The sequence below is a fragment of the Scyliorhinus canicula genome, chromosome 15, assembly GCF_902713615.1.
Source record: "Scyliorhinus canicula chromosome 15, sScyCan1.1, whole genome shotgun sequence".
Lineage (NCBI taxonomy): Eukaryota > Metazoa > Chordata > Chondrichthyes > Carcharhiniformes > Scyliorhinidae > Scyliorhinus > Scyliorhinus canicula.
This window is the reverse complement of record NC_052160.1, coordinates 140,584,914-140,608,314: the sequence shown is the minus strand read 5'-3', so window position 1 is coordinate 140,608,314 and position 23,401 is coordinate 140,584,914. Positions and strand designations below refer to the sequence as shown.

General features: G+C 45.4%; 1 protein-coding gene across 3 annotated transcripts in view; it reads left to right on the top strand.

The window, feature by feature from the left end:
• Positions 1-20,197, top strand: part of LOC119978430 (ubiquitin carboxyl-terminal hydrolase 49-like) — a 48,954-nt gene extending 28,757 nt beyond the window's left edge. For 2 of the 3 annotated variants that reach the window (XM_038820063.1, XM_038820064.1), the window contains 4 exons: positions 9,139-9,337; positions 10,133-10,241; positions 15,071-15,291; positions 16,818-20,197. In XM_038820063.1, the coding sequence (XP_038675991.1) occupies positions 9,139-9,337; positions 10,133-10,241; positions 15,071-15,291; positions 16,818-17,011 (723 nt within the window). In that variant the 3' untranslated portion in view covers positions 17,012-20,197. The remainder of the gene's footprint in view (positions 1-9,138; positions 9,338-10,132; positions 10,242-15,070; positions 15,292-16,817) is intronic. The other variant, XM_038820065.1, reaches the window with a different exon arrangement.
• Positions 20,198-23,401: the final 3,204 nt, after the last annotated feature.

Below are 23,401 nucleotides of genomic sequence, written 5' to 3'. Positions count from 1 at the left end.
CCAATTTTTTTTTTTTCCAAATTAAGGGGCAATTCAGCGTGGCCAATCCACCTACCCTGCACATCTTTTTGGATTGTGGGGGTGAGACCCACGCATGCAGACACGGGGAGAATGTGCAAACTCCACACGGACAGTGACCCGGGGCCGGGATCGAACCTGGGTCCTCGGCGCCGTGAGGCAGCAGTGCTAGCCACTGTACAACCTCTCGTGTGGCACCTGTAACAATTATTTAAAAATCCAAAAGTGCTTCACGTGACCATTATCAACAAAAGTTGACACTCAGCCCATGTAAGATATTGGGATAGGCGACCAAGGGCAGCACGGTGGCGCAGTGGGTTAGCCCTGCAGCCTCACGGTGCCGAGGTCCCAGGTTCGATCCCGGCTCTGGGTCACTGTCCGTGTGGAGTTTGCACATTTGCACATTCTCCCCGTGTTTGCGTGGGTTTCGCCCCCACAACCCAAAGATGTGCAGGGGTGGTGGATTAGCCAATCTAAATTGGCCCTTAATTGGAAAAAATGAATTGGGTACTCTAAATTTACTTTTTTTTTAAAAATTTTAAACGGGATAGGCAACCTAAAATTAGCTCGGAGGTGGGGTCTGAAAGAGTGGCTTAAAGAAATTCAGAGGTTTAGGGAGGGAATGCTAGAGCACAGGGTCCCGGCTGCTCAAAGCATGGCCCCAATGGAGTGACCAGAATTGGAAGAAGACAGAGATCTCCGGGCATTGTATGGCTTGAGGAGGTTACAGAAATACGGTTGGCCCTGACATCACTCATGTTCTAAGCTCCTAATGAATACTTAGGTTAACTACCTGTGCATGAGGCAGCATCGTCAGCAGAAATGGGATAGTGTGTATTTGTACCACTGAGTTGTCTGAATTTGTAGATTAGTTTTTAAATTGGAAAAAATGATGCATTAATTTTTTTAAATAATCTGTAATCTTTATTAGTGTCACAAGTAGACTTGTATTAACACTGCATTGAAGTTACTGTGAAAAGCCTCGAGGTGAATGTCCAATTCACCTAACAAGCTGATCTTTCGGGACTTGTGGGAGGAAACCGGAGCACCCGGAGGAAACCCACGCAGACACATGGAGAACATGCAGACTCCACACAGGCAGTGACTCAAGCCTGGAGTCGTACCCGGGACCCTGGCGCTGTGAAGCAACAGTGCTAACCGCTGTGCTGCCATTCTGCCCAATTTGGGCATTTACTGATGTTGCGGAATGTATTTGATTTTTTTTAATAAACACTTTTATTGAGGTATTTTTGGTATAATAACAACATCAAAATAAACAATATACATGAAACCATAAACATTGTGCAAAAGCCATTTACCTCTCGTACAGGTCCCACCCTTATTTACCCCCTACTCTAATCTAAACTACTCCCTCCGCACCCCCAGTCTGCTGATAATTAATTTCCCGCAAAGAAGTTGACGAACGGTTGCCACCTCCAGGTGAACCTTAACAGTGACCCTCTCACGGCGAACTTGATGTTCTCCAAACAGAGAAAGCTAGCCATGTCCGACAGCCAGGTCTCCGACTTCGGGGGCTTTGAGTCCCTCCAAGCTAATAGTATCCGTCTCCGGGCTACCAGGGAAGCAAAGGCCCGAACGTCTGCCTCTTTCTCCTCCTGGATTCCCGGGTCTTTGACACCCCGAAAATCGCCACCTCTGGACTCAGCACCACCCTTGTCTTTAACACCGTGGACATGACATCCGCAAACCCCTGCCAAAGTCCCCTAAGCTTTGGACATGTCCAAAACATGTGGACATGGTTCGCCGGTCCTCCCACACATTTTGCGCACCTGTCCTCCAGCCCAAAGAATCTGCTCATCCGGGCCTCTGTCAGGTGAGCCCGGTGAACAACCTTAAATTGTATCAGGCTGAGCCTGGCACATGTTGCGGACGTGTTGACTCTACTCAACGCGTCTGCCCATAGAACATCCTCTATCTCACCTCCCAGCTCCTCCTTCCACTTGCGCTTCAGCTCCTCGATCTGCGTCTCCTCCAACCCCATAAGCTCCTTATAAATTTCCGAGACGCTCCCTTCTCCTACCCACCCTCTGGAAACTACCCTGTCCTGAATCCCCCTTAGCGGTAGGAGCGGGAAGGTTCACACCTGTTTACGAAGGAAGTCCCGCACCTGCAGATACCTGAATTTGTTTCCCCTCGCCAACCCAAACTTTTCCTCCAACACCCTCATACTCGGAAAGCTCCTCTGTATGAACATACCCCCCATCCTCTCAATCCCCACTCTCCGCCATAACCAGAACCCCCCCCCCCCCCCCCCCCCCCGGTCCATACTCCCCGGGGCAAACCGCTGATTATCACAGATTAGCGCCCAGTCCGATGCTCCCACATGCTGCCTCCACTGGCCCCAAACTCTCAGGGCCGCCATCACCACTGGACTGGTGGAGTACCGTGCCGGCGGGAACGGCAGAAGCGCAGTTACCAACGCCCCCAGACTGGTGCCCTTACATGAAGCCAACTCCCATGCCAACCCCTCCCCCACCACCCACTTCCTGATCATGGCTATATTAGCCGCCCAGTAATAGTTACTAAAATTTGGTAGCGCCAGCCCGCCCTCTCCCCGACTCCGCTCAAGCATTACCTTCCTTACTCGCGGGGTCTTGCCTGCCCAGACGAAGCCCGTGATCACTGTTGACCCACTTGCCCAGACGAAGCCTGTGATCACTGTTGACCCACTTAAAAAAGGACTGCAGAATAAAGATGGGGAGACACTGAAATACAAATAGGAATCTCGGAGGACCGCCCCCCCGCCCCCCCCCCCAAAGCCAGAGACAACGGAAGCGCGTCCCATCTCCGAAAATCGTCCTTCCTTTGGTTCACCAGCTGGGCCAGATTCAATTTATGCAGCCGGTCCCATACCCGCGCCACTTGGATGCCTCGGTACCTAAAGCTTCCTTCTACTAACGTAAATGGCAGCTCTCCCAGTCACCTCTCATGTCCCCTTGCCTGGACCACAAACATCTCACTCTTTCCCATATTAAGCTTATACCATGAAAAACGGCCAAATTCCCCTAGAGTTCTCATGATTTCTTCCATCCCCGCTATTGGGTCCGAAACGTACAGAAGCAGGTCATCTGCATAGAGCGAAACCCTGTGCTCCCCCTGTCTGACTAGTCCTCTCCAGCCCCTCGAGGCTTTCAGAGCAATTGCCAACGGTTCTATAGCCAGCGCAAACAACAGTGGTGAGAGGGGGCATCCCTGTCTCGACTCCCGGTGCAGTCTAAAATAATCCGATGTTGTCCTATTCGTCTGTACACTTTCCACAGGCGCGTGATACAATAACCTGACCCACTCAGTAAAGCCCCGCCCGAATCCGAACCGTCCCAGTTTCTCCCACAGATAGTCCCATTCTACCCGATCAAAAGCCTTTTCTGCATCCATTGCGATCACTACCTCCACCTCCCTACCTTCCGGGGGCAACATGATCACGTTTAACAGCCTTCTTACATTGGCCTGCCCTTAACAAACCCCGTCTGGTCCTCCCCAATAACGTCCGGAACACAATCCTTGATCCTGGAGGACAAGATTTTGGCCAGCAACTTGGCATCTGCATTCAACAGGGAGATCGGCCTGTAGGAACAACACAGCTCCGGGTTCTTGTCCCGCTTAAGAATCAGTGAAATCGTTGCCTGTGACATCAACAATGTATTTGTTAATAATTTTGTGTGCGTCTCCTGTATTTGAGTTTGTGCCTCAACAGTACAATTTGGGCTCGGGGAGGGAGGGTTACTGGAGGGCAACTCTCCTGAGGCTGTTCTTGCATATCGCTGAACAGGGCTCCAAGTTTGCACTAGTTATTAATAGCAGAAAGGGGCTCCCTCAATCGAGGAATAGAGGGGGGGGGGGAAAGTGGATTTAGCTGTAGATGTGAAAAGATCTGATTGTTTATTGGAATATTAGATTTGAATGTCAAATGAAGGAGTCAGTAAATCAACTGGCAGCACGGTAGCATTGTGGATAGCACAATTGCTTCACAGCTCCATGGTCCCAGGTTCGATTCCGGCTTGGGTCACTGTCTGTGCGGAGTCTGCACATCCTCCCCGTGTGTGCGTGGGTTTCCTCCAGGTGCTCCGATTTCCTCCCACAGTCCAAAGATGTGCAGGTTAGCTGGATTGGCCATGATAAATTGCCTTTAGTGTCCAAAATTGCCCTTAGTGTTGGGTGGGGTTACTGGGTTATGGGATAGGGTGGAGATGTTGACCTTGGGTAGGATGCTCGTTCCAAGAGCCGGTGCAGACTCGATGGGCCGAATGGCCTCCTTCTGCACTGTAAATTCTATGATAAACTGGAGATCTTGCACCTTAAAAGCGGTTACCCGCAGACAAGTTGAGCTATTCCAAGGTAAGGAATTAAGTATAAAGTTACATTGCTAAATTATGAACAATTGTCTCAATTAGAAGTAACTCATCTCATAATAAATAACATCCTCAATTTCATTATCTTCAGTGCACTGAAGTGTTCATGCCTTACTCTACATTTGCACAATAAACTGCAACGTAATTAGTTTCATTAGCACTATTCATAGAATCATAGAATTTACAGTGCAGAAGGAGGCCATTCGGCCTATCGAGTCTGCACCGGCCCGGGCAGCACGGTGGCGCAGTGGATAGCACTGCTACCTCACAGCGCTGAGGTCCCAGGTGCGATCCCGGCTCTGGGTCACTGTCCATGTGGAGTTTGCACTTTCTCCTCATGTTTGCGTGGGAACGGGCAGCACGGTGGCACAGTGGTTAGCATTGTTGCCTACGGCGCTGAGGACCCGGGTTCGAATCCCGGCCCTGGGTCACTGTCCGTGTGGAGTTTGCACATTCTCCCCGTGTCTGCGTGGGTTTCGCCCCCACAACCCAAAAGATGTGCAGGATAGGTGGATTGGCCACACTAAATTGCCCCTTAATTGGAAAAAATAATTGGGTACGCTAAATTTATAAAAAAAAAAAAAAAAAAGAATGTTTGCGTGGGTTTCGCCCCCACAACCCAAAGATGTGCAGGGTAGGTGGATTGGCCACGCTAAATTGGCCCTTAATTGGAAAAAATGAATTGGGTACTCTAAATTTATTTTTAAAAAAGAGTTTGCACCAGCCCTTGGAAATAGCATCCCACTTAAGCCCACACCCGTAACCCAGTAACCCCACCTAACCTTTTTGGATACTAACAGCACTTTAACAGAGCCAATCCACCTAACCTGCACATCTTTGAACTGTGGAGGAAACGGAGCGCCCGGAGGAAACCCACGCAGACACGGGGAGAACGTGTGGACTCCGCACAGACAGTGACCCAAGCCGGGAATCAAACCTGGGACCCTGGAGTTGTGAAGCAACAATGCTAACCATCGTGCTGCCGTGCTGCCCCATTATTTTAAAAATTATTTCCTGGGATGTGGATATCGGTAGCAAGGACAGCATTTGTTGCCCATTCCAAATGGCTCGCTAGGCCGTTTCAGAGGGCAATTAAGAGTCCCCCACATGAAATGAAATGAAAATGAAAATCGCTTATTGTCACGAGTAGGCTTCAATGAAGTTACTGTGAAAAGCCCCTAGTCGCCACATTCCGGCACCTGTCTGGGGAGGCTGGTACAGGAATCGAACCCTGCTGCTTGGTCTGCTTTAAAAGCCAGCGATTAGCCGAGTGAGCTAAACCATTACTGTCGGTCTGGAGTCACATGTAGGCCAGAGTAGGTAAGGACGGCCGATTCCATTAGTGAACCAGTTTGACTACAATCTAATAGTTTCACAGTCACCATTACTGAGACTAGCTTTATATTCCAGATTTATTAATTGAATTTAACTGCCGTGGTGGGATTTGAACCAGTGTTCTGTGCGTACTAGCCTGTGCCCCTGAATTACTAACCCAATAACATTACCACCACCACCACCTCGCCAAATGTTTGTTAAATCAAGTGTCAGGGCCGGTGTTGCCTCTGGATCAAAGTGGCACAAGCTTCCTTCCTTCTCAGCAACATCTGGCATTAATTCTGCTTTTGTATTGTAAATGTAATCAGCACAATTAGTTCAATAAATGGAAATAGAAAATACAAAGGGCTAAATAAATATAGTCAGGTTTTTGCATTTACACAAAGTAAATGCCTTCCATAGTATTTGGGTGGCAAGGTGGCACAGTTGTTAGCACAATTGCCTCACAGCTCCAGGGACCTGGGTTCAATTCCCGCCTCTGGTGACTGTCTGTGTGGGGTTTGCACTTTCTCCCTGTTTATGTGTGGGTTTGCTCCGGGTGCTCCGGTTTCCTCCCACAGTCCAAAGATGTGCAGGTTAGGTGGATTGGCCATGCTAAATTGTCCCTTAGTGTCCCAGGGGTTGGGTGGGGTTACTGAGTTATGGGGATAGGATGGAGGAATGGGTTTATATAGGGTGCTCTTTCTGAGGGCTGGTGCAGACTCGATGGGCCTCCTTGTGCACTGTAAATTCTACGATTCTATTATTGTAATGCTGTAACGGGGCTGGTTTAGCTCAGTTGGCTGGACAGCTGGTTAGTGATGCAGGGCAAGACCAGCAACATGGGTTCAATTCCTGTACCAGATGAGTTATTCGTGTGGGCCCCGCCTTCTCAACCTTGCCCCTTGCCTGAGGTGTGGGTGATCCTCAGGTTAAATCTCCACCAGTCAGCTCTCCCCCTCAAAGGGGAAAACAGCCTATGGTCATTGGGTCTACAGCAACTTTACTTGCTTGCTTACTTATTCTAACAAAATGGAAACAATAATGAAATCATTAAATTAAATAATCTTTATTGTTACAAGTAGGCTTACGTTAACACTGCAATGAAGTTACTGTGAAAAGCCCCTAGTCGCCACATTCCAGTGCCTGTTCGGGAGAATTCAGAATGTCCAATTCACCTAACAGCATGTCTTTCGGGACTTGTGGGAGGAAATCCATGTAGACACGGGGAGAACGTGCAGACTCCACACAGACAGAGACCAAAGCCAGGCATCGAACCGGGGACTGTCGTGCCGTGAAGCAACAGTGCTAACCACTGTGCTCCCATGCTGCCCATTTCAAAGTATGTACATTGAATAAGTGCCCACAGCCAAAAACCGATGAGGTACATCTCACACTGGGATAAACCAGCCATGTATCTGGATGACCTTGGGCGCATTTATTGTTTAGAGACCAGTTAGACTTATTTCAGTTGTCACAAAGCATGCTGATGTAATTTGCGAGGGTATCCCAATATGGAACACCAGTTCATGGGGATGTATCGGGGGTGGGGGGTTTCGGTGTGAGGACACAAGTGAAACCAAGTGAGAATAAACAGCCCAGTCGTCGTGTGACAATTATTAGAGACTATTTATTAAAGTTAAGTATACACGAACAGGACCACTCTACTCTCATGCAATGAATTACTAATCACACACACACACAACAGTTTATTCCAAAATATATCCATCATACATGAACTCAGTAAAACTTGCCTGTTTCCCCAAACAACATCCAATATTTAAAAACCATAGCCTTCTGGTTTGGTGGCTGGAAACTGGCTTGACTGCTTTGAGACTGCTAGATGTTAACTGTCTCTCTGGCTTCCCATGGCGGGACAATTATACCTTTGTTCCTCTTTGATTGTGCTTTCTGTATATTCGACTGTGCCCCTATCAATGACCTTGGCCATCTATTAGCTGTTTCTCCTCACAAGCTATTCACACCAGCTAGCACTGCTGCTTCACGGCGCCAGGACCCGGATTAGATCCTAGCCCTGAGTCACTGTCCGTGTGGAGTTTGCATGCCCCCCCCCCCCCCCCCCCCCCCCCCCCGTGTCTGGGTGGGTCTCACCCCCACAATTCAAATTTGTTTTTAAAGTAAATGACCTTCCAATCTCGTTACTGCAAGAGACACATATCAATGGGGCTTTTTGAATATTGTCTACTGCTGTCTCCAGGCAGATTTCTAGCTGTTGCTGGACATCACATCCTAGAATCCAAAGCATCCCTACCTAGGCCCAATCCTGCACCCTATTGCCATGGCCCCACCTAACCTGCACGTCTCTGGACACTTAGGGGGCAATTTTAGCATGGCCAATCCACCCAATCCTATTATATGTTTTGTTAAATTTGTTTACTGTTGTTGCTAGGCAGATTCATGACATAGTAAACGTTGCCCCCTGCATCCTGTTTCATACCATGTTTGGCGCTAGATCCTTAATCTTCAATTGTATTGAATTCTGAGTAACTACTCTTGTTTAAGTATGTTGTTACCTCTCCAGGTTTCTTCAATTCCACATACCAGCTTGCACCCTCTGATTTGATGCAGGCCCTGTGTGCATCTTCCTTCTTCCCCTCCACTATGCCAGCAGTACCAGAGTTTACCTTTGTCTGAACTGGAATGATTTCTAAACTGCTAAACCCTGACACCTCGCAATCTCTGATCCACGTTCAACCACCTGCTGCAACTCTTATTGTAATACCTTCTGGGCTGTCTTGTCGCCTTTCCCCATCGCCTTGTGAAGTGTGTTGGGGCATAACTCCATGACAATCTGAGTGCAAATAGATAAAACCATAAAGAAATGGGTACAGATTTGGGGGTTTTAAAATTGAAGCAAGAAATATTGATAAAATCATTCAAAGCAATGGTTGGGTCAAAATTTGTTTTCTGTTTTGTCCACTCCAGTCTACAAAGAACATTAAAAGCTATAGGTTCAGCAAGATGATATCAAAGATAAGAAACCCTTATCGGACTAATGGTTCATTGTAGACTGAGCGAAGATTAAATAAAATTTTTAAATTTTGAATAATTTCAAAAGGGTGAATAGGGAAATACAATTTCTTTATGGTTGGAGAATCTTTCACAAGTAGTCATCAATTTAAAGTATGAAAATGAAAAGGAAATATAGTGGAAAGGTCTTTACTAAGTATTGTTAAACATAGAATCTTTTTCTAGGTGGACCGTTGCATAATTTTAGGAAGAAATTAATAAATATTTGAAGACGAGAAAAAGAGATGGATTTGGTAGGAGTGGGATTAACTTTAGACTACTGTTGCAAAGAATTGGCACAGGTGGCTGAATGGTCTTGTTCATGCTGTAATGTTAAGTCATTTTGTTGGATCAGTTACCATCGGTATTTTGGGTCATCTGTTGCTTTTATAATCCCTTCCTACAGGTTACATGTCTGACGTGCAACTACAAGTCCAACACCATTGAACCATTTTGGGATCTTTCACTGGAGTTTCCAGAGCGTTATCATTGTCTTCAGAAGGGTGCTACCCAGCTTAAAGAATGCACTCTGACGGAAATGCTGGCAAAGTTTACAGAAACAGAGGCTTTGGAAGGGAGGATTTATGCTTGTGACCAGTGCAACAGTAAGCAATGACCTTCCAAATGAGTTTTCTTCTCATTATCTATCCCATCCCCGGTAGATTACCCGAGAGTTATGGCATCTGTAGAATGGTTCTGTTCTTGCCTGTGCTTCAACAGTGTGTGGGCAGACTGTCTGCACCAACCCTGTTTGCCATGTTTTTGGAAAAGCAACCCATGGAAACTGAGAATAAGAGTTCTGACTTCCTTGTTCAAAGATCCTGAGGCCAATTGTAGTGCCCGTAGTGAGGTGGCAAACTCCATATCATACACAAAACCTGACCTGCGCATTTTTAGCTATTCACTGCTGCAACAAACAGGATTTGGGGAATCCCAAACTGTAGCCACTCAATGGGACCCTAAGATAATAAATCTATACTTTTTTCTTGTGTTTAGTAAATATTTGTAGTTGATTAATTGCTTTTCTCAATTACTGTTCGCCCAAAACCCCTTTTGATTGTTTGTACTGAAGAATCACGTCCGCTCCGTGCAATATGTTTGAACTTGTCTTCTACCAACGAACAAACCATTGGTGCAGAGCAAACCTAAGCATTGCCATAAGTCAGACAATGTGTATATTGGAGGAATCTACATTTGTCCTCCACTCCATTCTGGTAGAGCTTGTGCTTCTGACGTTAAACGGACTGAATAGCTCATCCTTTAAACTGAAAGTCTGATTAATGCTATATTAAATAGAGACAAGGCTTGGGTGGCCCCTAAACCCCAGTGTACAGCAGTTGGGCCGAATGGCCTGTTTCTTTGCTGTGGATGCAATGTAATCCTGCCTAATTATTTTTCAGGTAAACGACGAAAATCCTCACCAAAGCCTCTTGTCCTGACAGAAGCTCAAAAACAGCTAATGATATACCGACTACCTCAGGTCCTCCGTCTGCACCTTAAACGATTCAGGTAGGATGAATTTGCTGCAGCTTCAAAGAATTGTGGTAATTTTTGTTAGTTGTACATTTATCCTTCCAGTTCTCTTAATTCCTGAGTCAGTTGAGGCCCAGTAAACAACACTCTCGCTTCTAAATCCGACGGTTCAGAAATTTAAACCCACTTCAGACATTTAAGCTGAGAATTATAGACTGAGGGCAGCACGGTGGCACAGTGGTTAGCACTGGGACTACGGTGCTGAGGACCTGGGTTTGAATCCCGGCCCTGGGTCACTGTCCGTGTGGAATTTGCACATTCTCCCTGTGTCTGCGTGGGTTTTGCCCCCACAACCCAAAGATGTGCAGGGTAGATGGATTGGCCACGCTAAATTGCCCTTTAATTGGAAAAAAATAATTGGGTACTCTAAATTTAAAAAAAAGAATTCTAGGCTGAGGCTCCACTGTCGTACTGAAGAGCTGTCTTTTGGATTAAATGTCATGAGGCTGGTTTAGCACAGGGCTAAAGTGCTGACTTTTAAAGCAGACCAAGGCAGGCCAGCAGCACGGTTCAATTCCCGTACCAGCCTCCCCAAACAGGTGCAGAATGTGACAATGAGGGGCTCTTCACAGTAACTTCACTTGAAGCCTACTTGTGACAATAAGCGATTTTCATTTCATTTAAACAGTGTCTGCTATTTTGGGTAGGCGTAAACAATCCCATGGCACTATTCCAGAGAAGAACAGGAGAGTTGTCTCCGGTGCCCTGAATAATTATATCCCTTGATCATTATCTGGTCACTATCGTATTGCCTTTTGTGGGATTGCTGAGCGTAACTGCCACCTGGTTTTACACTTCACAAGTACACCCTATTGACTGAGGTAGTGGAAGGCTGTAAATAAATACAAATCCTTCTTTGTATTTCCACAAAAAGGACTGTGCTTTGATTTGATGATCCATCAGAATGGCCTTTACCAATTGGCGTTTAGAAGAGTGAGAGGTGATCGTACTAAAACATGGAGGATCCTGCGGGGACTTGAAAGGGTGGATACCAGGAATATATTTCCTCTTGTGGGGGGAGGCTAAACAAGGGGGCTGCAGTTCAAAAATAAGAGGTCTCCCTTTCAAGACATAGATAAGAATTTATTTTCTCTTAGAGGATCGTTAGTCTGTGGAATTCTCTTCAGAAAATAGTGGAAGCTCAATCATTGAATTTATCACGGCTGAGTTAAAAAGATTTATCACAGACCAGGGAGTCGAGAGTTATGGGGAAGAAAAGAAAGTGGAGTTGAGATCACATTCAGTTCAACCAGGGTTTTGACATGACCATGACAGGAGAAATCACAAAGAAGTGACAGGTGCAATACAATGTGGAAAAAGTGAGGTTCTGCACTTTAAAAAAATATATTTTTTTATTCAATTTATTAGCATTTTGACATTTTACAAAAAAATATTACACCCCCAAATGCAATAATCCCTGCACCAACACCCTCGCCCCCAACGCCCTCGTCCCCTCCCACTAACAGTTGACGGTAGCCAGCTCTCAAATGCAAAATAAATAAACACCATCTCTTGTGGAACCCCTCATTTGCTTGAGGTTATGCACTTTGGTAGGAAGTATAGAGACATGGACTATTTTCTAAATGGGGAAAGGCTTAGGAAATCTGAAGCACAAAGGGACTTGAGAGTTCTTGTTCACGATTCTCTTAAGGTTAACGTGCAGGTTCAGTTGGCAGTTAAGAAGGCAAATGCAATGCTAGCATTCATTTCGGGAGGGCTAGAATACAAGACATTCAGCTGAGGCTGTATAAGGCTGTGGTCAGACCCCATTTGGAGTATTGTGAGTAGCTTTTGGGCCCTGTATCTAAGGTAGGATGTGCTGGCATTGGAAAGGATCCAGAGGAGGTTCACAAGAGTGATCCCGGGAGTGAAGGGCTTGTCGTTTGAGGAACGGTTGAGGATTTTGGGTCTGTACTCAGTGGAGTTTAGAAGGATGAGGGGGGATCTCATTGAAACTTACAGGATACTGCGAGGTCTGGATAGAGTGGACGTGGAGAAGATGTTTCCACCAATAGGAGAAACTAGAACCTGAGGGTATAGCTCAGACTAAGGGACGATCCTTTAAAACTTGAGATGAAGGGAAATTTCTTCAGCCAGAGGGTGGTGAATCTGTGGAACTCTTTGCCGCAGACGGCTGCAGAGGCCAAATCACTGAGTGTCTTTAAGACAGAGATAGGTAAGTTTTTGATTAATGAGGGGATCAAGAGTTACGGGGAGAAGGCAGGAAAATGGGATGAGAAACATATCGTCGGGGCATAACATCTAAGAACCCCCTGCCAGAACTCCCTCAGTATTTGACAGGCCCGAAACATGTGACCCTCTGTTCATTCACCACTGAAATCCTCAAACATGCTTTTGATACCGTTCAAATTGACTATTCCAATGCTCTCCTGGCCAGCCTCCCACCTTCAAAGAAGATCCAAAGAATCAGCCACTTGTATGTTTTTTAAAATAAATTTAGAATACCCAATTATTTTTTCCAATTAAGGGGCCAATAGTCTGGCCAATCCTCCTACCCTGCACAACTGTTGTTGGGGTGGAACCCACGCGGACATGTGGAGAATGTGCAAACTCCACACAGACAGTAACCCGGGGCCGGGTTCGAAACTGGGTCCTCGGCGCCGTGAGGCAGCGGTGCTACCCACTGTGCCACCATGCTGCCCCTAGCCACTTGCATGTTAATTTGCTCTTGATCTCATTCCTTCTGTTTCTGACCTTGAGTGGCTCTTGGTCTGAAGATCTTCAGTTTTAAAATTCTCATCCTTACTTTCAAATTACTCCATGATCATGCCATGCTCCATCTCCCTAGCCCAGGGTTGTCCAACCTTTTTTCTTGAGGGGCCACATTTAAATTTTTTCCACTGAAGTGACTGATGAGCAAATTTCAGATAGATGTATTTTGGCACATAATTTTTAAAAAATAAATTTGAGTACCCAATTCATTTTTCCAATTAAGGGGCAATTTAGTGTCGCCAATCTACCTACCCTGCACATCTTTGTGTTGTGGGGGCAAAACCCATGCAAACATGGGATAATGTGCAAACTGCACACAAACAGTGACCCAGAGCCAGGATCGAATCTGGGACCTCGCCACCGTGAGGCTGCAGTGCTACCCACTGTGCCACTGTGCTGCCGTTTTGGCACATCATTAACATGAATTCATGTTTCATGCAAGTTTGGGTCTCGCTCGCACACATTAGTCTCCACCCCAACAAGACCCACCTGCGAGCAATCAGCGAGGCGAAGGCTAAGACATCTGCTCCGACACCCCAAGTATGGCTTCTGGGAGACTGGGCTCCAAATCTGCATGCAGAGCCCCCGTAATGGTGATGAAAACTGCCCTCCGAAACTTTGGTTATCTGCCTTTGTATCTCCTTCAGTGGCGCAGTGTCAAAAATATATTGATATTGCTCTTGTTTAGCATCTTGGAATGTCTCACGATGTTATGTGCTATATAAGTGTGAATGCTGTACATCAGAGAATAATCGAGGGCTAGGCTTTGATTCCTTTCCTCCCAACCTAATCTGCCCCATGATCAGGAACCTGCTGTGTGGGATTGCAGGCATATGACTTTGGTGTTGATTGATAGATTGATTGATTTATTGTCACATGTGCCAAAGTACAATGAAAAGTATTTTGGTGTAATGCTCCAGGGTACTCCAATGGAGCTCTATTACACTGTCCTGACAGCAACTGATGTTTTACACCTTAATGTATTTGAATTCATCTTCTGCTGTTAGACATCATGACGCCTTTTGCCCACTGTATTCCCTTGTCCTTCTGATGCAATTGTTAAATAAATCAGTAGTGTGGTGGATTTCATACAAAAAAATGCATGGCTCTATATACTTTCATCTCCAGTTTTTTTTGTCTCCCATTCTGCCCCTCCTCACCTGAACGTGTTTCACTTTTTCTGGCACTATTACATTGGATCCATGTTCTCTCTCTAAGCTGCACAGGAGTGTGGTCGTGCAGCAATCGAGCGTGACATGCAGTAGATAAACAGGCTGCGCACGAGCAAGTCGTGTGTATGCACAGTTCCACAGCGATCTGAACACAACTGCATCGTGCAAGAACCAATCTGCACGCAGTAATGGGAAATTCGAGTGAATGTTTCATGGGTGTTGGTGACTGTAGTTCCTTTCTTTTTTTTAAAATAAATTTAGAGTACCCAATTATTTTGGGTACTCACGGCGCCGAGGTCCCAGGTTCAATCCTCGCTCTGGGTCACTGCCGTGTGGAGTTTGCACATTCTTCTCGTGTTTGTGTGGGTTTCACCCCCACAACCCAAAGATGTGCAGGTTAGGTGGATTGGCCACGCTAAATTACCCCTTAATTGAAAAAAAAAAATTGGTTATTCATCTAAATAAATAAATAAAAAATTGTACAGGTCACTTTTAACAGTGAGCATGATGCTGGGTACTGGACATCACCAAACTATTCATCTGTAGAATGCATCACAGTCGAGGCTTACTGTTCCTCGATGCACATCCACACTTTCCACCCGGGCTGCTGAGCCACGACCAGGCGATGTTACCCTGGCTGATTTGATTTATTTGTGTTTGTTGCAACTTCCCTACTGCGGGGGCGGTGAGTGCTACCTGTATGTACCCCTGCTGTTGCTGAGAGAACCAGCTCAACAGCACACACTGAAGGTTGAAACGTTTGCCTCTTTATTGTAATGAACTGCTTTACTTAAACTAATAAAACACTGAATTTATTTAGTTATACTGTATGGAATTTAAGTATTTTTTACAGGGCATTGATGTATTGTACTCGTGTTCCTTATTTCCCTCTTGATGCAGCTACTGTGTTTTTAGGTGGTCTGGCCGCAACCATCGTGAGAAGATAGGGGTGCATGTCAACTTTGACCAGGTATTAAACATGGAGCCTTACTGCTGCAGGGACTCTTCCTCCACTCTTGGCAAGGAAAGCTTCATATATGACCTCTCAGCTGTGGTGATGCATCATGGAAAAGGATTTGGCTCAGGACACTACACTGCCTACTGCTACAACACAGAAGGAGGTCAGTTTGCTACAAGCAAAGATAGGAAAGGGTGGTAACAGTTCACAGCTCTGGGTGTTTTGTTGCTACAGTGGGCGAATGCCCTTCCTACCAGACCAAAAGCTTGCCTCTTAGTTTTTCAATTTGTACTGAGTTAGTTGATGTCAACAGGGTTAGTTACTACAGTAGGTGTCCCTCATGTCCCCCAGGCTAGAGATGGTAAAACTCAGCCTCCCTCCTCATTGTAATGACGTATGTAAAAAAGAACCGTGCTTTGCTGTGATGCACTTAAGGAGAACAAATTGGCAGCTCGGTGCAGTGGGTTAACCCTGCTGCCTCACGGCGCCGAGGTCCCAGGTTTGATCCCGGCTCTGGGTCACTGTCCATATGGAGTTTGCACATTCTCCCCATGTTTGCGTGGGTTTTGCCCCCACAACCCAAAGATGTGCAGGATTGGTGGATTGTCCACACTAAATTGCCCCTTAATTGGAAAAAATGAATTGGGTACACTAAATATATATAAAAAAAGAGAACAAATAGCCTGCCAACTCTCTGGCTCGCGCGAGAAGAATGACCTCTTTACGTCTTTGCGCAATCAGAGGGTTGTTGGCTATCATCAAAAGTCAAGGGGACATTTCGTCATTTTCTTCTTTAGTACCTCCTCCAATGACTTGGCTACCTTGCCAGTCTAGGCAGTAGTCCTTCAAACTATGGCCTGAGCATAGTCCTCCATACAAAAGGACATAGGAACTTATCAGTGTGCTGATTTAAATTATTACCACGATTGTGAAAGTGCCAACAGTTTCCTCTGATTTGCCCACGTGGCCAGTGAATTTGTAGGTGTTGCCAAGGTTCTGTGCGCTTCTTAGTTGCGAAAAACGCTAAATTGCCACTTTCCCCCTGACTTCAGCAAGTTTGCTTCTTTCCTGGTTCAGAAAGAAGAAACCTGATTATTGCAATTTTATACAGCACGTTTGTCCTGTCTGTTGCCCCCCTGTATTTTAAGAAGGAGAATGAGAGATGCGTGACTCATCATAGCGAGGAGTGTTTACTTGAAATCGTTCAACCAGGAGAGCGGCAAAAGTTTAAAATGACCGTGAAAAGTGCAAAGAGATCTCTAAATCCAATCTGCGTCACTTCCCTGTTCCTCCTCCTCCTATTTCAGAGTATCCCAGGGCGACATGCAAGTTCTAGCCACTTTCTCAGCAATATATTGCAGTGTAATTTACATTTGTTTTGCGCATCAAGTAGTGGGGAACTTGGCCAAATAGTCTAACAGGCAAAACAGCCCCACCCCAATAGCCTACTGACGCTGTCCAGGCGTACGGTTGAAGAATGGCTCCTTATAAGAAAAAACAGAAAGCTGCTGTTATCCAAAGGAGAAATGATACCTTAAGGAGGGGAACAGGGGGAAACGGGGTGGAGGAGTGCAACTTGCATACAAGATTATACATAATTGAATTGACATGTACTTAGTTGATAAATGTCCTGAAAATAAGAAATACTGTGTTTTACAATCTGCTGTATCTTTTCTTTTTCCTCTTTAGAATTTTGGGTCCACTGTAATGACTCTAAGCTAAATGTGTGCAGTGTGGAGGAAGTGTGCAAGACCCAAGCCTACATTCTATTTTACACTCAAAGAACCGTGCAGAACAGAGTGGGGTTTGTCACAGAAATGCATTCTGAACCTCAGGTGCCAACCAGAAATACAGAGAAGAACAGGAGACTGACCTTCCCCTAAGATGGGATGCAAAAACCATTGTTGGAATTCACTGAAACTACCCAGCATAGCCAATGGGAACCATGTTGGGGCTGATTATACACTGTTGTTCTCATGTGGACTAAACATGTCCTAGGGCTCGTTTATCGAAGCATATATAGCCTTCCTATGCATAGTATGGTAGGGTTTAATTCCGTACTTGTCAATTAAAATGGTTTTTTCAAACTGTCCGACTGTCCCAGGTCAGATGATGTGGAGGTGTGCAGTACCGACGCTCTCGTTGCAAAGTTTTTTTTCCTCCAGGTAATATATCCATTTGTTGCAATTCCGTTCTGTTTCTGAACGTCATTCAGCTGAACTTGAGATGCAACCATTTCTGCTAGTTATTTTCATAATTTAACTCCCAGAAGGTGCCTTTGCTTGCCACTCAATTTACTGACTGACATAGGTACACATGTCTTGACCTGTTTTCATTGTGTACCGGGTGCAGTTGCGTTTCCCCCCCCCCCCCCCCCCCCCCCCCCTCTCCCTGAACCTACACTAATTAGTCCAGGCTCCATAATAACCAGTTATGATTTGCAGCCAATGATATGGAACAGTGAAGAAACCACAAGAGAAATCCTTACCCTTTTTGCTCCCCATTTTATGATTTTGTACTTTCTTTAAGTGAAAGGACTCGTGCTGTGAAGAATTACTGTCACAACACCGGCCTCATCACTGAGAATATGTACAGATGTTGTATGAAACCCAAGGATGTTCCTTTTACCATAAATCGCTCCATTGTGGGTCTGGTAGATTGAGAACACAAGAATGTTAGGAGTTAATGCAGCCATAGTGCTTTCATTCACTTTTACTGCAAACTGTTCCTTACTTGAGCTTTGTCTGCTGGATTTTGTACGAGAGGAGGAGTTGTTAGTGTTTTCAGAATTTCTGGTCTGTAGGCAGTGTATATGTAAGCTGATCATGCAACAATAAACATGGCAGCTTTGGAAATGTAAATTACGACTTTTGCAACAATTTCAAATAAATGTGGGAGATTAAATAATTTTATTCAATATGATCTTGTGTGAGTACATAGAATGTATGAGATTTGTTTCTGCAAATTGTGAGACCTCAGTGTTCAATACATTTTGCTTTACTTTTGAGAATTTTGTAGGAATTCAGAGAAGATCATTCAGGACAAAACAATAAACGCAACTTTCCGCTGCCTGGTCGTCTTGCAGCTAAACGGTTTGAATGCGCATTCCAAGTTTTCAGAGTAATGCTGCCCTGTGGGCTGTTGCCCAGAGTGGATCAAGCAGCAAAGACCAGGCAAAACTCCTATGTCTATTCCTGGGAGTGCACTGACTTACCTAATCTTTGCCAGTGCAGTGGTGGTGGTGATGTCCCTGGACTAGATGGGCAAGGGGACTATCAGCTAGTGACGGCCCCAATTGCAGCCCTGTGACGCTTGCTGGAAATTGTGCTGGCACACGTTAGGCAGGTTCTGGTAACTCAGGATGGGCAGTGCTTGTGGAACCGTACAGCAGCATGAGTCACCTCCTTCAGCAGGAGTGGGAAAGAGGAAAGCAACGTTTGTTTGTAGTGTTGTTCAGTCCGGAATAATAAGCCAGATAGAGATATCAACTGCTATCAAATTGCTGCTGCTGCACAGATTTTGACACTTGTGAACTAGTTTGATGGTTTTATGTCTTGGTTTTATGACTTGGCTCTATACACCTTACGGGAGATGGCTGCAGCTAGCTGAAGTGTCACGTTTTTTAAAAATTTGCCATTCGTCTTCTAAGTGAGATATTTTATAAGGTTCAAAATCCAGCTTTCAAACTGTTCATATTTCAACATATTTTCAGTACTTGGCTGCCAGTCTGATGCCCACACATCACTTGGCTGAAGACTACCCCATCCCTGTGGAATAGTTTGCTTTTGCCTGACTTTTCCCTTTCCTCGGAGAGCAGGACCCCCTGTTGTATTTTGCCATTCTTCACCCAGCAACTCGAACGGTGAACTGACAGATGTGTCCCCCAGGTCGTTTGCTGAGACAGGTTTACATTCATTTCCCCACCTTTTCCTCTCTACCCTTGCCTTAGGTTTAGAATTCAGGATGCTATCTCTAAAACCATCCCCCCCCACCCCAAATCTCCCCTCCCAATTGTAAACTCCCTGATCGTTCTCACCATTTAGATTCTGGTTCACTTAGCTAGTGAAAGGTAAATCAGTGCTGGCTCGGCCTTTTTTGTATTGATTATAAGGTGACACAAACAATGGCCCTTGAAGATATTTCATACCCTTAGTATGGTGGCTGACTGCTCCAGCAGCGAGGGGCAGTGTACATCAGTTTTGTTACAGCATCAAGGCACCGTGCACTTTCCACTGCTGTGCACTGATGCAGCAACTGCAGAACCTGTACACAAACCAGTTAATAATGAACTGCCAATGTGTTAGAGGTTTGCAAACTACAGCGACCGTTGCACCCTCTTGGAAATATCAAAAAGCACAATGCAAACCATATCGGAGCAACAAGCCTTTACGAATTATATTACTTGCATAAACTCCCTGAAAAATGCTGCAGAAAATTCTACGGCAGTGCTCTGAAGTTTTGGTTTTGAGCCTTTTTTGCGTAACAAATTGCGCTCAGCAGCTGCCTACTCATTGAGTTTATGTTGAGAGCCAGTTTACATGCATCCATGTAAAGCCAATGGGAAGAGAGCCGGGGTCCCCACTTTTGGCATTGTTTGTACCTTCTTACTAGCCGTAACTTTGTAACGTGCGTCTAAAATTCATTTGTGCATAAGAGCTATATGGGTTTCTGTAAACGAGTCCTGATCCGTATTGTATTGCAGGTACAGCTCGTGTTTGGTTGAAGGTTGTTATTGCCTTTTATCCCACCAGACTTTCAGAAATTGCACGACCAGACAGTTATGTGTTATTTGAGTCCAGTCTATGCTCCAGTTGTTTTGGAGATGAAAGCAATCCTGAAACGGAGCTACAGAAGGCAACTTATTCAAACACCTCAGATAACTCAAAATCAGGTTTTATTTTGTTCACTGACGCTGAGCTTGAGAATGGTGCTTTATGCTGATGATCTTTTCAATATATTTTGGGCAAAACCTTTTATGCAACATGGGTGCAAATTGAAGGATAGGGTCAATCAAGCAAAACCTTGTATTGATCGCACCCACCGTATGAAATAAAAATGAATATGCGAAACATCTTTTGCAAGCTCATAACGTCACTATGTGTTGTGTTAAATCACTGTTGCCATTTGTTTTGCTAGTGATGTGGAGGCTGTATTAAGACGGTACCAATTTTCAGCCACTCATTTCAGCATGCCATGCTGAGCATCCTTACAGGATTCCTTCCAGCACAGGGCTGCCCTCAACCACCTACCTATAATTCCTCCTCCAAAACAAAGCTGACCTAAATATCCTGCCAGGTCTTCCTCCGCAGCACAGTTCTGGCCTAATATTCTTGCTTGTGGTTCCCCCTCCAATGCAGTGTTGGCTTAACTAACCCATTTGAAATTCCCCTCTCAATTTTAATAGCAAGACAATCTGTTCTTTGTGTCTGGCGTCATGCTGATTTGTTTGGACACAATTCTGGTTCTTTACAATTTTAGCAAGGGCTTCACATTGTTGCCATTTGTGGAACAGCTTCACAGTTGTTAAATTTTAGATTCCTTATTCAGTACGTAACTCCGCCATATTAGCAAGGAAGATTCCAGGTGGGGTAGCACGGGGGTTCAGGGGTTAGCACTGCTGCCTCACAGCACCAAGGTCCCAGGTTCGATCCCGGCTCTGGGTCACTGTCCGTGTGGGGTCTGCACATTCTCCCCATGTTTGCCTGGGTTTTGCCCCCACAATCCAAAGATGTGCAGAATAGATGGACTGGCCAGGTTAAATTTACCCTTAATTGCAAAAAAATGAATTGGATACTCTAAATTTATATTTCAAAAAAAAATTAAGATTCCAGGTCAACAAAACCAAAATAGTTCCATGTTGTAATGAAAGGTCATCACCTTGACACATTAACCCTGTTTCTCTCCACAGACGCTGCTTGACCTGCTCAGTATGCCCAGCATTTTTAGTTTTCATTTCAAAAGACTGTGATTGGAGGTGGAGCAGTGGTAGCCCTGCTGCCTCACAGCGCTGAGGTCCCGGGTTCGAATCCTTGCTCTGGGTCACTGTACGTGTGGAGTTTGCACATTCTCCCTGTGTTGGCGTGGGTTTCGACCCCACCACCCAAAGATGTGCAGGTTAGGTGGATTGGCCACGCTAAATTGCCCCTTAATTGGAACAAAATTGAATTGGGTACTCTAAATTTATTTTTAAAAGACAGCGACTGTTAGACGTTTGGTATAAAAACAGAAAATGCTGGAGAAAACGGAAGTTCAGGCAGCTTCTGTTCAGAGGGAAAGAGAGTTTAAAGTTTCGGGTTCATTACCTTTCATCAGAACCCAGGTTCTGATTGACCTCAGCACCTCTTGAGTTGGGAAGGGATGATCAACTAGGGTTCTCTCACTTGATTACCATTCAATTACACATGCTGGAAGTGTGCCTATGAAGTGAGGATAGGGCTGTATTATTTCCTGATAGCCTGATAGAACATACAGTGCAGAAGGAGGCTATTCGGCCCATCGAGTCTACACCGACCCAATTAAACCCTCACTTCCACCGATCCCCGTACCCTAATAACCCTTCCTAACCGTTTTGGAAACTAAGGGCAATTTAGCATGGCCAATTCACCTAACCTGCACGTCCTTGGACTGTGGGAGGAAACCGGAGCACCCAGAGAAAACCCACGCACACACGGGGAGAGCATGCAGACTCCGCACAGTCACCCACCAGGGAATCGAACCTGGGGCCCTGGCGCTGTGAAGCCACAGTGCTATCCGCTTGTGCTACCGTGCTGCCCATGGATAAATAGTCTGTTGCCCTGCGCTGTTGGGGTAAACGTGTGACCAATGACTGCTTGGCCAAGGTACTGAAACTTAAAACAAAAGTAGCAAAATGGCCCCCCTCATTGTAGAATAATTTTGGAAGCAGGTACATTAAGTAATGGCTTTTCCACATGCTGGCTGTAGGGCAGAAAAACCTGTTCTGTAGCAAAGTCATAAACTTTGATTATTTATAATTACATTGCCAGTTCTACTCCCAGCAGAAAAATCTGAAATCTTTTCACTTTGTTTGTCTTCCAATGTATTAAGTTCAGTAACACTCTGAAGTAAGAAATGGCTGTGTGTTTCCTCCTGTTGAAAGGCAGAAATGATGCAAGTCAGAATTTTCTGGGACAAGCTGGAAGGGATCAGGAATTTCCTGAAAATATCCCATGTTTGAAACACAAATATTTGCTTGACTTGTGTATCAAACTAGTTTTTGTGAGGAGAAAAAAACCCCCCAAATTGTCATTTTTTGACACGGGTTTCCGATTGTCTGAAATTTCAGAAGCTGCACAAAAAGTGAGATTTGGAGTTTACCGAAAAGGTTTCCTTTGGAAAAAAGAGCAAGTTTGACTCTTGTTGACCTAGATTATTTGTAGTGTTAGTATGTTCACCAGTGGTGTCCAGCTTCTTTCAGATTCCAGAAGGGGCGGCCCGACCGGGCACAGTGGTTAGCACTACTGCCCCCCCCGCGCCAGGGACCCGGGTTCAATCTGGCCTTGGGTGACTGTCTGTACGGAGTCTGCATGTTCTCTCCATGCCTGCGTGGGTTTCCTCCGGATGCTCCAGTTTCCTCCCACAGTCCAAAGATGTGCAGAATTAGGTGGATTCGCCATGATAAAATTGCCCCTTAGTGTCCAGGTATGTACAGGTTAGATGGGGATAGTGCGGGGGAGTGGGCTTCTTTCTTTCAGAGGGTCGGTGCAGACTCGATGGGCCGAACAGCCTCTTCTGCACTACAGGCATTCTATGGTTTATTAACTTTTGAAAGAAGGCAAGTATACAAAACTAGATTTAGTTCTCCTTCAGCTGCAACGGCAGCATTGCAGATTAATCCTTAGTTCACAGGTCAATCCATCATTACTCATAATCTTTTGAGATATCGGCTTGTTTTTGTATTCTGTAATGGGGTAGGAAAGGACTGATCTGTTAAAATGACAATTTTTGTTGTGCGCACAATTTGCTAATACTTAATACAAAATAGCTATATGCACTGATTCTTCCTGTAAACTTTAGTAAAACAATCTGATTAAAGCAAGCCCTGTGAATCAGCTCAGCCCAGAAAGATGTTCCCTTTGTACAACTGGTAGACAGTGAGGGTGTAGAAAGGATGGACATTCCATCAGTTGTTTGTGTGACTTCAGGACAGCCAATTCCCTATGACCATACCTGACCGTAAGAATAGAATAGAATAGAATAGAACAGTACAGCACAGAACAGGCCCTTCGGCCCTCGATGTTGTGCCGAGCAATGAT